Source organism: Sorex araneus, chromosome 6 (genome assembly GCF_027595985.1).
Source record: "Sorex araneus isolate mSorAra2 chromosome 6, mSorAra2.pri, whole genome shotgun sequence".
In the NCBI taxonomy this organism is placed as follows: Eukaryota; Metazoa; Chordata; class Mammalia; order Eulipotyphla; family Soricidae; genus Sorex; species Sorex araneus.
Window position 1 is genome coordinate 1,032,260 of NC_073307.1, and position 15,731 is coordinate 1,047,990.

At 51.6% G+C, this 15,731-nt stretch overlaps 1 protein-coding gene across 1 annotated transcript in view; it reads right to left on the reverse strand.

Annotated features, from left to right (window-relative positions):
- Window positions 1-939: 939 nt before the first annotated feature.
- EMCN (endomucin) overlaps window positions 940-15,731 on the reverse strand; it is a 70,250-nt gene continuing 55,458 nt past the window's right edge. The window contains exons 6-12 of the mRNA XM_055142748.1: window positions 14,747-14,839; window positions 14,147-14,200; window positions 12,859-12,954; window positions 6,750-6,774; window positions 5,882-5,943; window positions 3,330-3,403; window positions 940-1,307 (exon numbers count right to left, since the gene is read on the reverse strand). Coding sequence (XP_054998723.1) covers window positions 3,369-3,403; window positions 5,882-5,943; window positions 6,750-6,774; window positions 12,859-12,954; window positions 14,147-14,200; window positions 14,747-14,839 — 365 coding nt within the window. The 3' untranslated portion in view covers window positions 940-1,307; window positions 3,330-3,368. The remainder of the gene's footprint in view (window positions 1,308-3,329; window positions 3,404-5,881; window positions 5,944-6,749; window positions 6,775-12,858; window positions 12,955-14,146; window positions 14,201-14,746; window positions 14,840-15,731) is intronic.

Genomic DNA, 15,731 nt, shown 5'->3' on the forward strand with positions numbered 1-15,731 from the left:
GTGTGGGTTACCATGGGATCCAGTGTAGGTCACCATGGGATACAATGTGGGTCATCATGGGATCCACTGTGGGTCACCATGAGATCCAGTGTAGGTAACCATGGGATTCAGCATAGGTTATCATACATGCTACATAGGAAGATTATTATCTCTGAAGCTTTCCACAGAATCTCAACCTTCTGGGCATTTTTTTGTTTCTTTTTGGGTCATACCTGGCGATGCACAGGGGTTACTCCTGGCTTTGCACTCAGGAATTACTCCTGGTGGTTCTCAGGGGACCATATAGAATGCTGGGAATCGAACCCGGGTTGGCTGCGTGCAAGGCAAACGCCCTCCCCGCTGTGCTATCGCTCCAGCCCCCTTCTGGGCATTTTGACCCTATGCACAGGAACTATTCAAGGGCTCCTGGTCAGTGTTCAACAAAGAATTTGCTTCTGACGGAGAGGCAGCCTCGTCCTAGGGTACCTTTAGGAAAGGGACTTTCTGGAGAGTAATGGGACAGTCCTGTACCGCAAAGTACGGGTGCCACAAATGGGAGATTTAACAACGCTTGCTGGAACAGATAATCACATTTTAAAAATTATACATAATACAAAGAAAGTATCGACCAAACGGACTGTGGAACACCCAAATCCAGGTATGCTCTGGCTGGAGCATCCGCTGTGTCTGCAGGCTGGCCCGGCGTGCACACGGCAGGCAGGCAGACACAGGTGGGCTTCCGCCTCCCCTTCTCAGGCCTCAGTCCAGCTCCTAGGGAAACGCTTACCAGCGAGTTCTTAGTTCACAACCAATCCCTTAAGTGCCCTAGTAATGGGAAGACGAAACATCTCCAGGTTCACCGTCCTACTATGATACTTTTAGCCTGTGACTGTGGTAATCATCAAAAGTAGCACTTGAAAACAGAAAGAAAAGTTTGTACAAAACGACACAGCATAAAGTCCAGAATTTAATCACACAATTGCAATTTTTCTCCTGCATTAACATAGTGGAAAACAATAAATACAAAATTTAGGTGATCTGAGAACATGAAGAAGGTCCGGGTTTCTGAAACTGTGGGCTCTGGGAACGTCTGTGTCAGAGGGACCTGCCCGCTCCCGGGCGTGAGGCTGCAGTGTGCACACGCCCCAGCAGAGACTCCCTGTCGGGGGCGGGAGGTGCATGCCGTGGGATTCTGTGCAGTTACCACAGACCTGAGGAGCACTTCCCTGGACAGGAGGCCGGTGTGGGCGGGCGAGCCTGGGTGCCTGGCAGGGTCCAAAGGGCCGTCTCCCTTTTTACCCCGGGACCAGAGGATCTGAAAGTGTTGCCTGTGGAAAGAAGGAAAACACAAAATTTCAGATCCCCCGAAAGTGGAGAAACAGATGCCGGGGACACCATTTCTCAGGAACGTGTCAGTGACACTGAATTTTCCACTTGGATGTTTCACAAGCTCTCGAGTCTCGGCACCCTGGGGAGGAGAGGAAAGCCCTCCCTGTCTCCTGGCCTGCACCCCTCCTCCTGCTCTGGCCTCAGGCCCGTCTACACGTGAGCCCCCAGGGGCGGCTGGCCTCTCTCCTGCACGCCCACCCCTCTACTGTGTCGTCTCCAGCTGGGGCTGCACGTAGCCCTTTGTTAGTATGCTGCACAAAGGAAACGGGGATTGAGTACACCTAGAACTTTATTTTGAGGTGGACATTTTTAACGAGGTGAATGTTTCTGTTTTAGCATCTGCTGTCGGATCAGACCTAAGACCTCTCAGCTTCTTTCCCCAAATCTTCTAGGCCTAGTGACTGCATGCCTACTCGTCTGAATATGAGGAGATATATAATTTCTAGCTGACAGTCTAGAAAGTAATAGCTCACTGGCACTCCATTTCAAACATAATGATTGCTAGGAGAATTTTATTAGAGAAAGCAAGAAAAATAGAGTAAAATTGGCAGATGTCAAACTTGCTTTTTCTTACTTTCCCCTTCAGAACATTGTTATGTAATTCCAAAATTATACAGAGGAGCCACAGAAGTTACTCACCTCTGTAAATCAAAGACATAAAATCGGAGGCAAGGGATTTTTTTCCCAAGTACAAAACTGCAAGGGGCTGGGCGTCGAGCAGAATTTCCCTTCCTGAGTGTCTGTATCCCCTCTGCCCTTTGCCCCTGAATCACTCCTCCCTCTTCCCCACTCAGCAGAGGGCCAGTTCCTCCAGGCTGGCAACTGGCTGTTGACGCTGCAGCATCCTGCTAACCTACAGAGAATTATTTCCCGAGCTGCAGGGTTGCAAGGAAGTCATAACCGGTGCCGAGGGAAGCTTCAGGGGTCCTTCTACGGGCTGGGGGCTCCATGTCCAGCGCTCCTGTGCCCACCATATGCCCACATTGTGCTCGGCCCCAGCCCGCGTGGGCACTGACTGGTTGTTCTGCTTTCGTCACTATTCATCGCCAAGGGATACATTCTCCCTCAGGTTTCGAAGAACATCACACCCTTCACTGTGAGGGGCACTTAGCCAACGCTCCTGTGACAACTCAATTGGGTTCAAAAGGAAAAAATCACCCAGTTCTTGGACAAGCAGGGGCTACCCTGTGCGAGAAGAGGAGGTCTGCATGCGTGGAGTGACCCGGGCTGGGGGTGGGTGGCAGCCGTGTGACCCAGAGATCCCCGAGCCATCACGGCAATGAGATGGGCTGTTCCCTCTGATGCTGCCACGTGTGGCTCTGTGCAGGACTGTGCCCAGGACCCGTGTGCCCAGGGTGTGAGAGGCCGTGCTGAGGTGCGAGTTTCCACGGGAGCCGGTCCCTGTGCAGCCGTGCTGAGGTGTGCGAGTTTTCATGGGGTCTGCTCCTCTGGACACAGCTCCTATTCCCGGGCCCAGAGAGAGAGTGCTCCCTGCAGTGCTCCTCTGAGAGGAGCAGCTCACCCTCCCCCGGCTTCTCTGGTCCTTTCTGACGCTTGTATCTACTCTAATGCAGATACTCTGTCATTTCGGGTCCCCTGGAGACACGGCCCCGGGAAGCAATGGCACCTGGCGCCTCCGAGTGTTTTCGGGAAGTAGGTGTGCCTGGGTGCCCTGCAGGGAGGGCAGACCGGCCAGGGAAAGGCAGCTCCCAAGGAATTTCATCGCAATCCTGTCTTCTCCGAGGTTGGCAAGGCAACAGGAAGAATCTCTCGCAGCCCCCGGGACATTCCTCCCTCTGCAGATGCTAGCAACTTGTTTTTAGATAAATGGACATTGATGGTTTCATTGACACAACCCATTAACTTTTCCGTTTATGGGTTTTTAGGAGGAATCTAAGCTGCAGCAGGCTAATGAAGCAGATATTAACAAGTATCTGGGTGAATGAAATGGGGAAACTTACGTATTTATTGCTCGGCTGTGGGAAGCATTTATCAGGCTGTCAGTTTTTGCTTTTTCCTTGTGCGGAGTGCTCACCTAAAAGCAGAAGAGACGTTTTCATCTGTAAGCTGAGAGTGAATAAAGATGAGTCTAAAGTTGTTGGCTTGCTTTATGTTTTTCAAGGAAAGTACAATTTCTCTGCACGAATGTCATTAGAGCTACAATTTGCCTCTTGGTATTGCCTGGAAACTGTTCTCCAAGATTTATGAGCTTTTTTTCCCCAATCATCATCTGTTTTTGCTCTAAAGGAGCAATGCAGACTCTCTCCCTGGGGGTGGGGATGTGCACTGGGAGGTGATAACGAGAGAATAGTCAGGGAATGAGTTATTGATCCCAGCTTGTTCCGTGAGCTGGCTCCCCCCAAGCTGACTGGTGCCATATATCTTAAGTGTCATTTTTATCATGGAGACATTCTGTGGTCCTCTGCATAGAGACTCGGTGAGAATTTTGAGAAAATGAATTTACAGGGCAACTTGAGTATTTTGGTGACTTAAAAGCAGCATGGGCATCACTCAAAATAGCAGTGTTATATTGCCCCCCACCCCAAGTTAAAGATAAGGTGCAGAGAGACCCTGAATTTCTATGTGCTCGGGGTGTGGGCTCAGTGCAGTTCCTGTCAAGTAAAAAAACGTGTCATAGCAGCCACCCAAGAAGACTCAGGGGCCGTGGCCAGCTTTCAGAAGAAACCTCTTCATTTTGTCCCAGCTATCTCCTGCTGCTTGCTCAGCCTCAGTGATTAAAAACAGTGCCAGTGACCGCCAACCCAAACAGAGCACGTGCGAAGGCCCGGGGTCCTGGGCTGGAGAAGGGGGCGTAGAGCCCTGGGCATGGCTGTGCAGTATGGGAGGGAGAAGACCCCTGCGTCACAGCAGCAGGCACGAAAGCCGTTTCACCGTGAGTATCTCCCCTCAGGCTCTGCCCAGCAGGGAGTGGGAAAGTGTGGGAGCAATCCCGGATGATCGGGAGTTCTGAAGCGGCGTCTACGGACGAGACAGAGGGAACACGGGAAGCCAGGGGCCGTCTCGCTGCTTCTATCAGCGGTGCTTGTGCAAGTGTTTAGTTTTCATTCTCCTGCCCTCTGTTCCTCACCACGCCTAATTCGGACCGTGGTCAGGGTCCTGTTACTGTCCAGGGAGCAAACGCGAGCCCGTTTGCTCTCCCCAGGACGTCTGCCCCGTGACTGGTTCCGCTTTGAGTTTCCTGCCTGAAGCCTTTGGTAGCTTGCTCTTGATTTTGAACAATAGAGCATTTTTGCTTTATGAGCTTGTTTTTACTATCTATTTATAACAGGTCTCACTCCCCTGACCCTGAAAGAGCCTCCAGTCGTTGGGAAAGATGAGTAAGGAGAGGCTGCTAAAATCTCAGGGCTGGGACGAATGGAGACGTTACTGGCGCCCGCTCAAGTAAATCAACGAACAATGAGATGACAGTGATACAGTGATTTATAACGTGGTTTATCGTCATCCAGCACAACTTTCATTTGACATAAAACCTTCCTGGGACTATTTGTGGGTTAGAATTGGACGGGGGAGCTGGGTACTGCAATTGCACTCAGATAACTTGATATTTCAGTTAGAACCTTGAATGTTGCTTTGTAAAACTAACTGTCGCTAATCTGTGTAGAGAGAGCAATGTTTTAAATATTCAGTGTAGTCAAAATAATCTGCATTGTGATTTTAAAAAGCTATCTAGAGTCTTTTCTCATTGCTCTTGGTAGAGATGTACAAATCAAAGTGGTAAGATCTGAAAAATAAATTCTCAGATATTTGTTTTCCAAATGAAATCAAGTCCTAAGACATTAGAGAAAAACAAATGTAAGTTTTACCAATGAGAAATTTTTGTCTTCTTCGGAAGCTCAGTTGAAATGATACAATGTGATATAAAATATGATTCAGATGATGAACCCTGATGAACTGATGAACCCATTTAACTGATGAACCCTGGCTCCAGCTGGCCATACACAGCCATCCCTAACATACAACAGACCACAATGGTAATAAAAGTTACACAGCCCAGTGGCTGCTTCTCTGCCCCTAATGCGGAAGGAGAAGCTCCAGCCCCCACCCCCAGGGCCTCGTTCCTAGTTGGTCACAAACCCAAGTAGGTTGTGGAGCTGAATGTGGGACTCAGGAAAAAATCATAAAATTTTGTTTTAAAATAAATTACTTAATGATTTGTTATCGGTAAGTGTTTTACTTATATGCTTTAATTGCCTATATATGGGGCTCACATAATAATTCCTCAGGTGAAAAGAGGTCACGAGTGAAAAACAATGAGAAGTTCTCTAGAGGGTAGCTGCACCCCCACCCAAATCCACAAGGTTCAGTGATCTTACCAAAAATATTATTTCTAGAACTAATTTTTTCTTCATCGGAGAACTTTGCATTAATTAGAAGTTACTAACTGATGACTTCAAAAGAAGTTGCACTTTTCAGTTACGTTTCACATGAGCATAAAATAACCATTTCACATAAAACAACCCTTTTTCCCCTGATCAACAATTTGGGACCTTACCAGGCTCATGAGAAATCGTCTTCACAGTGAGAAGCTTGACGCTCTCCTTGTCTGACTGAGGTCTGTGGGAACAGAAACATCAGGTCAGCACCGAGATCGTTAGCGGCTGCGGGGAGAGAGCAAGCCTGAGAGAAACAGGTGAAGACACCGTGCACGTATGGTCCTTCCTCCCTCCCTTCCTCCCTTCCTCCCTCCCTCCCTTCCTCCCTCCCTTCCTTCCTTCCTTCCTTCCTTCCTTCCTTCCTTCCTTCCTTCCTTCCTTCCTTCCTTCCTTCCTTCCTTCCTTCCTTCCTTCCTTCCTTCCTTCCTTCCTTCCTTCCTTCCTTCCTTCCCTCCTTCCTTTCCTATACCCAGACGTATTAGGGCTTGCTCCTGGCTCTGAACTCAGGGCCTCATTTGGGTGCTATGTTTTCTATGCCACTTATCCCCTTGACTTAGGGTTGCTTATCTCTCTCTCTCTCCATCTGGGTTTCTAATTTTATCATTGTGTATAGGTCTTTGTTTGTTTGGGGGCTGCACCTGGCAATGCTTAGGGCTTTCTCCTGGCCTGCACCCAGAAATTACTCCTGGCGGTGCTTGGGGACCATATTGGGGTGCCGGGGACGGAGCCTGGGTCGGCCGCGTGTAAGTGGGCACCCTCTATGCCCATTGTCTCTCCAGCCCTTTCCACGGCTCTAAGAGCAGCTGCCTTGCTTGGTGCCTGGACCCTCCTGACTGGCCAATCCTAACCCGCTGGTCAGCCCCAAGCCCAGGGCTTTGTGCACAAACTCTCTGAAAGGAGAAAGGGGGCGAGTGCGGCAGAGGAGAGGTGCTTCCCCGTGGGAAGGGTGGGGCCGAAGCTGCGTCAGAAAGGCGAGGCAATACTCACTGGTCGTTTCCGTTTTCCTGAGTGCCTAGGAGAGAGGGATGGTTAGAGCTGCAGGGAGCACGTCACAGAGCCTGTCGTGACACGCCCGCCTGCATGTGTCTAAGGCCCGAGGCTTCCCTCCGTCTCCCCACGCCTGGCCAGCCGCCTCCCCAGGAGCCCTGTCGGACCCGGGCCTGTCCTAACGCCCCCCCTCTGAGCTCAGTTTCCCACCAGCTGTCTTAGTCACCTGTCGCTCAGGGAAGCCGCTATCCATTTTGGATATCCTAGAGACCGACGCTGGGAAAAAATCTTGGTTTATCTTAGTATCTCTATTAAAAATTCTCTCAAAGTGGTGAGCCACCTTTTCACGTCAGGTGATTGAATTTTAAACCTCCCTTCACACTTTTCAAATTTCAATCCAGTGCTTGACTTTTTCTTTTCTCGAGACACAAGTCCCTTGCTGTGGTTAGCTGGGCTGTGTCTACAGCTCCTAACTGCACCTGGCACCCACAGACTCGCCTCAAAGAGGCTGCAAGTGTCCTGGGGCCCAGATCAGCTCCTGCTCCTTCCCCGGTGCTCGCCGGGACAGAGACGCTCCTGGCTTAGGGTGGGATGCGGAGCCACCGTTTGCATGGGGCAGATGTTGGTAGCAGCCCCGAGCTCATCTGCGCCCTGCATGTGGAATGCCAGCTCTGTGCCCGGCTTCCTGGCCTCACTGCTGTAGAGACCCGCAGTACCCACCCTTGAGTTTTCTTTTTCTTCTTCTTTTTTTTCTTTTTGGGTCACACCCGGTGATGCTCAGGGGTTACTCCTGGCTCTGCACTCAGGAATTACTCCTGGCGGTGCTGGGGGGGGGCATATGGGATGCCGGGGATCGAACCCGGGTGGCTACCTGCAGGCAAACGCCCTACCGGCTGTGCTATCACTCCAGTCCTCCCTGCATTTTCCTTTATCTTTTATCTATCTCTTGTCATCAGAATATGACCTTTAATAGAATTCTTCTAATTTTAACAATCTTTGCTTTATAAAGATCTCAATTTTTAATCTTTGGCTATGTTGTTTCTAGTGTCTTGGCTAAGAGACCTCATCATGCTTCCGAATCCCTGGGGTTTGATTCAGGCGCCACGCTCACCACCGCATCTCCCCTCCACTAGTTAGGAAGGTCTTGATAGTGCTTTGAAATTCCTATTTTAACAGTCAAACATAATATCATCCATGATGCTCATAAGCCTGTTTCAAAATGTCTTTCCCTTTGGCTGGCCTGTTTCTCCATTTTTGCTTCAGAATGTTCTAGAATGGGTGTGTTGGCGAATGAGGTGCCGTATCAACAGGTCACAGATCACTTTCTGCACCCAAGCCCTCCCATTTCATTGAACATTCAGACTGCCCCTACCCTCAGTTTCGTATCAGGGTCCGATCCACGTAGCCTTCCACGGCAGGGCGGCCCACCCATCTTCTGAGCCTCACAGAGTCTCACCCCCACAGGAAGAATGACTAACTGCGGGGGTCAAACCTTGCAGATCTAACGATGGGAAGGTAGGTTCTGTTTGGAAAGTGAAGCTGACAATAACCAATAGACTCGGATCCTTGCATCACTTCCATATTAGATAACGGAGTACTGTTTGCCTCCGGAGTAGCTCTCAAAGGTAGGAGCTTCATACGCTTCATTTTTCCTGAATGATCTAAATCATTCATAGGGTCCTCTTTAATAGAAATTGTTAACTTTTCTGTTTGGGATTCTTGGGCACATCCAGCAGTGCTCTGGACTTACTCCTGGCAGCCTGGGACCATGCGGGGTGCCAGGGAAGGGCCCTGGTCAGCCCTGTGCAAGGCAAAGCGCTTTACCCACTGTTTATTACTCAACTTTTAAGTGACTTATTTGCAAACTTTCTAATGCAAAGCATTTTTTCAGTATAGAATATTTTCACAGATGAACTTAGCCCACCAAATTTTTCCCATTATATATTCTCAAAATCCACAGTTTTTAACTTGGATGGTTGGTTTCCTCTAAAAGATAGGATTGCTGATTTAGAAACTAAAAGAAATGAGCGGATTTATGAAAATGTTAAGACCTGAATAAATGGTTTGAGGCTCTTTGTGTTCCTGGAGTGAGCAGACGCCATTGGGCTACACTAGCACGGGACAGGGACGAATGGTGAAGTGACATTACTGGCGCCCGCTTGAGCAAATCGATGAGCAATGGGATGACAAGTGATACAAGTGATCAAAGTGCTACTCCGAGCCTGGAAACTAAGAGAGCAAACAATCTTTGGGCACTACCAAGAAGTTTCATTTACTAACTCCTCGGGGGGAAAGATGTTGATTTGCTCTCATTTTCCGTCCCGGCTGACATGGACAAGGCTCCTCATGTCTCAGAATCCTTCTCTGCACGGTCGACTCCTGTGCCCGCCTGTGTGTGCCCGGGCTGGCTGAGGGTTGACCACGGGAGCTGTGGTCACTAGCGCTGGGGGCATATTGTCGGGCAGGAACCAAGAGCAGTGTGACTTACGCGATGTACAAAACAACGGCTCGCTTCTTTGATGCTGTTTGAGACTCAGTGTCCTGTTGGTGATATCTGAGTTGGACGGGGAAGGGGATGTTTGGTCTTACTGAAAATTTAAATAAATTCTTGTGGTGTTGACCACACCAGGCTATGCTCAGGGCTTACTCCTGGCTCTGTGCTCAAGAATCACTCCTGGTGGGCTCAGGTTCGGGGGCCATACGGGGTGACGGGGCTTGGTGGACCATGCGTGGTGCACGTCAGCTGTGTGCAAGACAAGTGCCTCATCCGCTCTACGAATCCGGGCCTGAGAACGGAAAATTTGTAACTAACTCAACAAGTCTGTCTGTCTGTCTGTCTCTCTCATATATGTGTGTGTGTGTGTGTGTACACATATGTGTATTTTAAGGCTCTACATTGTGATTTATACAAAGTTAAGTGACATTATGTGGCCTGGCTTAGAAAATCTTGATGCTATGGATTGAACTTTGGTCCCCCCAAACTTGTATCTTAAATCTTCATGCCTCATGTGATTCTATTAGCATGTTAGCTTGGGAGGCAACTAGGTGCTGGGGCTGGGGTCCTCCTGAGTGGGTTAGTGCCCTTCTAGAGAGACCCGGGCCCCCTTGGTCCTCTGTGAGCACACAGCCAGGAGACAGCCCTCTGCGAGCCGGGCGCAGAACACCACAGTGCCTTGGTGTTGAGCAGTGAGAACAAGATGCTAGTGGTGTGAGTCTCCCCGGGTGCTTTGCTATGTAGCCGGGACAGACTCTGCACTCGGCCTAGTAGCCATGTAGAGAACTGCCCCTGTGTGCTGAATGGGTCAGGAAAGCCGGAGGGGAGGTAAGTGAGGAACCCCGGTCTGCTGGAAGGAACTGCATGTTAGGAGAAGATGCATGAAACCGATGTTTGAGTCTCATCCTAATGTGTAACTGCAGAGCCACTGGGTGGGCTGAGCACTGTGGAAGGGGCAGCACAGAGGGAGGGCATAGGCTGACTTGGAGAGAGAGAGAATGTCAGGAAGCGGAAGATTCTGATGAAATGGTGACGGAAAGAGGGCTCAGAGGTACTTGGGACGGAAAATACCGGAAGGAGCGTGAGTGAGTCAGGACCCCACCAGTAGCCGTGTGCTGCCTTGTCTCGCTCGTCGTGACGGATGTATGACAATGGGCCCTAAGGAGACGGGTGGGCTAGATGGGCACTCCTGAAGCCTCTGCGTCTGTTCCTCAAACCTAACTCGTAGGGTGTTAGGAAAGAAAATTCTTAAAGAGGCATGTAATCGTGGGGCCCACGGCTGCTGGAGAGGCCGAGAGCCAGACGCACACATGAGGGAGACAGCTTCCCTCTCACAGGGAACAGACCCTGGCTAGGGACACGCAGACACTGAAGCTCTTCTTCCTGCCAACGTCCCACCACACACAAAGCAGAGGCTCTGCATGAAGGACTTGCTTGTATTGGAAAATAACCTGCCACTGGTGGTCCATCCCCCCCTCACCACTGGGAGTCCATCCCGTCCTCACCACTGGGTAGTCCATCCCACCCCTCACCACTGGGAGTCCATCCCCCCTCACCACTGGGAGTCCATCCTATTCCTCACCACTGGGAGTCCATCCCACCCCTCACCACTGGGAGTCCATCCCCCCTCACCACTGGGAGTCAATCCCCCCCTCACCACTGGGAGTCCATCCCCTCCTCACCACTGGTGGTCCATCCCCCCTCACCACTGGGAGTCCATCCCCCCCTCACCACTGGGAGTCCATCCCCCCTCACCACTGGGAGTCCATCCTATTCCTCACCACTGGGAGTCCATCCCACCCCTCACCACTGGGAGTCCATCCCCCCTCACCACTGGGAGTCAATCCCCCCCTCACCACTGGGAGTCCATCCCCTCCTCACCACTGGTGGTCCATCCCCCCTCACCACTGGGAGTCCATCCCCCCCTCACCACTGGGAGTCCATCCCCCCTCACCACTGGGAGTCCATCCCCCCCTCACCACTGTTAGTCCACCCACCCCTCACCACTGGGAGTCCATCCCCCCCTCACCACTGGGAGTCCATCCCCCCTCACCACTGGGAGTCCATCCCCCCCTCACCACTGGGAGTCCATCCCGTCCTCACCACTGGTGGTCCATCCCCCCTCACCACTGGGAGTCCATCCCCCCCTCACCACTGGGAGTCCATCCCCCCTCACCACTGGGAGTCCATCCCCCCCTCACCACTGTTAGTCCACCCACCCCTCACCACTGGGAGTCCATCCCCCCCTCACCACTGGGAGTCCATCCCCCCTCACCACTGGGAGTCCATCCCCCCCTCACCACTGGGAGTCCATCCCACTCCTCACCACTGGGAGTCCATCCCCCCCTCACCACTGGGAGTCCATCCCCCCCTCACCACTGGGTAGTCCATCCCACTCCTCACCACTGGGAGTCAATCCCGCCCTCACCACTGGGTAGTCCATCCCCCCTCACCACTGGGAGTCCATCCCCCCCTCACCACTGGGAGTCCATCCCCCCTCACCACTGGGAGTCCATCCCCCCCTCACCACTGTTAGTCCACCCACCCCTCACCACTGGGAGTCCATCCCCCCCTCACCACTGGGAGTCCATCCCCCCTCACCACTGGGAGTCCATCCCCCCCTCACCACTGGGAGTCCATCCCACTCCTCACCACTGGGAGTCCATCCCCCCCTCACCACTGGGAGTCCATCCCCCCCTCACCACTGGGTAGTCCATCCCACTCCTCACCACTGGGAGTCAATCCCGCCCTCACCACTGTTAGTCCATCCCCCCCACCACTGGTAGTCAATCCCCTCCTCACCACTGGTAGTCCATCCCCCCTCACCACTGGGAGTCCATCCCCCTCACCACTGGGAGTCCATCCCACTCCTCACCACTGGTAGTCCATCCCACCTCTCACCACTGGTCGTGAATCCCACTCCTCACCACCGGTTGTTAATCCCACTCCTCACCACTGGTAGTCAATCCCCTCCTCACCACTGGTAGTCCATCCCCCCCTCACCACTGGTAGTTCATCCCACTCCTCACCACTGGTAGTCCATCCCCCCCTCACCACTGGGAGTCCATCCCACTCCTCACCACTGGTAGTCCATCCCCCCCTCACCACTGGTAGTCAATCCCCTCCTCACCACTGGTAGTCAATCCCACCCCTCACCACTTGTAGTCAATCCCCTCCTCACCACTGGTAGTCCATCCCACTCCTCACCACTGGGAGTCCATCCCACTCCTCACCACTGGGAGTCCATCCCACTCCTCACCACTGGGAGTCCATCCCACTCCTCACCACTGGTAGTCCATCCCATTCCTCACCACTGGTCGTGAATCCCACTCCTCACCACTGGGAGTCAATCCCCTCCTCACCACTGGTCATTAATCCTGCTCCTCACCACTAGTAGTCAATCCCACTTCTCACCACTGGTCATTAATCCCGCTCCTCACCACTGGGAGTCAATTCCCAATCCTTACCAGGATTGATTTTCTCCTGTCTTTTGTGATTTTTTTAAAAGTGACATCTTAATTTTCTATAATTCCTTCCTTTAAGAGTTTAAATGCAAGTTTAAACTGAGCATATATTATAATTTCAGCAAAACAAAATGAAGGAACTGCTGCCTACCTGGGTCTGTCTTCCTGCATATTCGATATAAACCCACCAGAACAAACACGGAAAGTGTTATTACAATCAATGCAATAACGACTGGCAAAATAACACCTGGAAAGAATTAGAAACATTGTCAGCTGTCAGCGTACTGAATTTCACAGCACATAACTTACTAACTAGGCAGAATCAAGTGTGCTTCTTTTCTCCTTTTAATGTCATTTCATGAAAATACTGTGTTTTGAGCAAAGAATATCTGATTCACGGGTTCTCCTTCAGGGGTAATTTCTGATGTGCCCACTTGATGTCAGTCTTGTAGCCTTTCTGAAATAAAATGCCCAAATTTCAGGGAGAGAGTTGCCCACTTGCTGAAGACTGGGAGTGGGAAATGTGTTCTGGAGCTGTAGTTCAACCCACGTTCACATGGAATATTCTGCAGTACTTTGTAAGGAAGTTGATGGAAAATGACACCCCCCCCCCCACCGCAGGGCACTGTTCTAATCAGAACACCGATTTTTACCCCAAATCACAAATGTCTTAACAATACCTTAAACGAAAAAGAATGTAATGCCAGTGGGTGCCACGGTGATGTGATCTGAAACCAGATGCCCGGTTTCAGAAGGGCTTGTGCACCAGTGAGCTGCATGCATGCAGGCCCTCATGTTTGGCGGACGAGGAGGATTACTCAGCCGTTTGCTGGTCTGTACTCACACTGGCTGTGCAGAGACAGTCCTGCCGACGCTATTGGATCTGAGAGAGCCTGTTCGTACCTCCCAGGGAAGAGCCCACAAGGCGGGCAGCGGCCGGGTGCCAGTCAGCGGGGTGGTTTTACCCAAGCGATGGTCTGCTAGCACCCCAGCCCATGGAACAGTCACCTGGATATTCATTTCTGGGGACTAGTGGCGGCTTCTCTCTCTCCTTCTCTCTCTCTCTCTCTCTCTCTCTCTCTCTCTCTCTCTCTCTCTCAGGATCCATGCATATAACATGCATTGCTTTCTAAAACGGAACCCTTTTAAAAAGGCCATCTTCCACATTGGGATCAGTTCTTTAAAGGTGAACAGGTCTTGTTGGGGGGTCTTTGCCCTATACTGTGGTCTCCAGTCCCACCAATTCCCTTTGACCGTGGTGGGAACTGCTGAGCACTGTGGGAAGAGCAGAATGCCCGAGTTGTGTCCGTCACGGTCAGGTTTACTCAAGGGGTGAGGTGGGCTCCGCCGGGCTGAAGCGGCACTGTGGTCTAACTGCTCCCCCGTGCCCTGCGGCCCCCGGCAGGCCTGCTGTTGGGCGCAGCCTGTCCGCTACTCACTGGAGTATGACGGGCTGGTTGATGAGGGGCTGGCACTGCTGGCGTCCACAGCGTCTGCCGGGTGGAAAGTGGAAAGTGAAAACCGTAAGTCACCTCCATCAGTGTGTGCCGTCCTCACCCCGTCTCCCTGGCACCCTTCCCGCCAGCTGCGACTTACAGGGAGGAAGTTCCCAGCCCAGAAGCCTCTTCTGAAAGAGCTTTGCTTTGTGGGTTAAGATTGTAAACGGAAATATCTATTCTTGACGAGTCTGGATATTTGCACACCCTTGAAACCAGCATCACAAATGATGGCGTAGGCCTGGCCAGTACCCCCCAAAATGTGTGTTCCCCTTTTTATGGGTGTGCAGTTTTGGGGGTGTCCCCTCCAACCATGTTCAGAGTACTGTGTAGTGATACACAGCCGACAGGCCAATTTTTCAGTGCTGGGCCTGAGGCTGTTAGGGCTCTGGCGCCAGGGACAGCTAGGGGGTGAGCCATTTTTTATGTGTGTAAAAACTACACCTCAATAAAATTGTTCTAAAGAAATACTAGTGGGACTTTCTTGGTGAGGAGGGGTTGTCAAGCAAAGCCAGTCTCCACTCAAGCACATGGAGGTCTCACCTGGAGGCTGTGAGGTATTCTGTGGAACTGTCCCTGCTGTTGAGAGTGACACACTGACTTCAGAAACTGGTGCATCTGGTCGCGAAGTGCTAACTGTGGGAAAATCACAAATCCAGTGTCAGACTGGCATTCGCTGGTATTGGAGATCTTTGACAAGTCAACTAATCCTGATGCCGGGTTGCAGGCTCATCTCCTCCCTCTGGACGGCGGGTCCCTCTGGGCGTCTCTCGCCTCTTACGGGAGCTTCCCAGGCGGTGCAAACCGTGCAAAAGCGTCTCCTCACACCTCCTCTACTGGGGCACAGTGATTGTGTTACCATCACTCTTACTGAAAAGGGGCATCAGTGCACAGGACTTCGGGGCTGAGAGTATTTTTGGTGCTAAAAGAGAGAGACTGCAGTCGAGGCATTGGTGGTTCTCATCACTGGCCCAGCGGGGCTCCTTGACTGACAGCGAGTGTCAACGTCAGTCCTCAGACCTGTGGCAGCCCACAGATGTGGAAGTTGAGCAAACTGCCAGTGCCGGGGACCCCTCTGGTTCCTTGCCTCTCACGCTGGAGCCCAGCCTGTCCAGCTGCTTGCTGTAGCTAGAGCTAGGGTTAGGGTTAGGGTTAGGGTTAGGGTTAGGGTTAGGGTTAGGGTTAGGGTTAGGGGTTAGGGTTAGAGTTAGGGTTAGGGTTAGAGTTAGGGTTAGGGTTAGGGTTAGGGTTAGGGTTAGGGTTAGGGTTAGGGTTAGGGGTTAGGGTTAGAGTTAGGGGTAGGGTTAGGGTTAGAGTTAGGGTTAGGGTTAGGGTTAGGGTTAGGGTTAGGGTTAGGGTTAGGGTTAGGGTTAGGGGTTAGGGTTAGAGTTAGGGTTAGGGTTAGGGTTAGGGTTAGGGTTAGGGTTACATGTCACACTGTCGGAGCTCCGGGTCCTATGGGAAAGGGGCCTCCTTCACTTATCTTCATTCACTTGCTTAAACTGATGCCTGCCATCCTCAGCCAGAA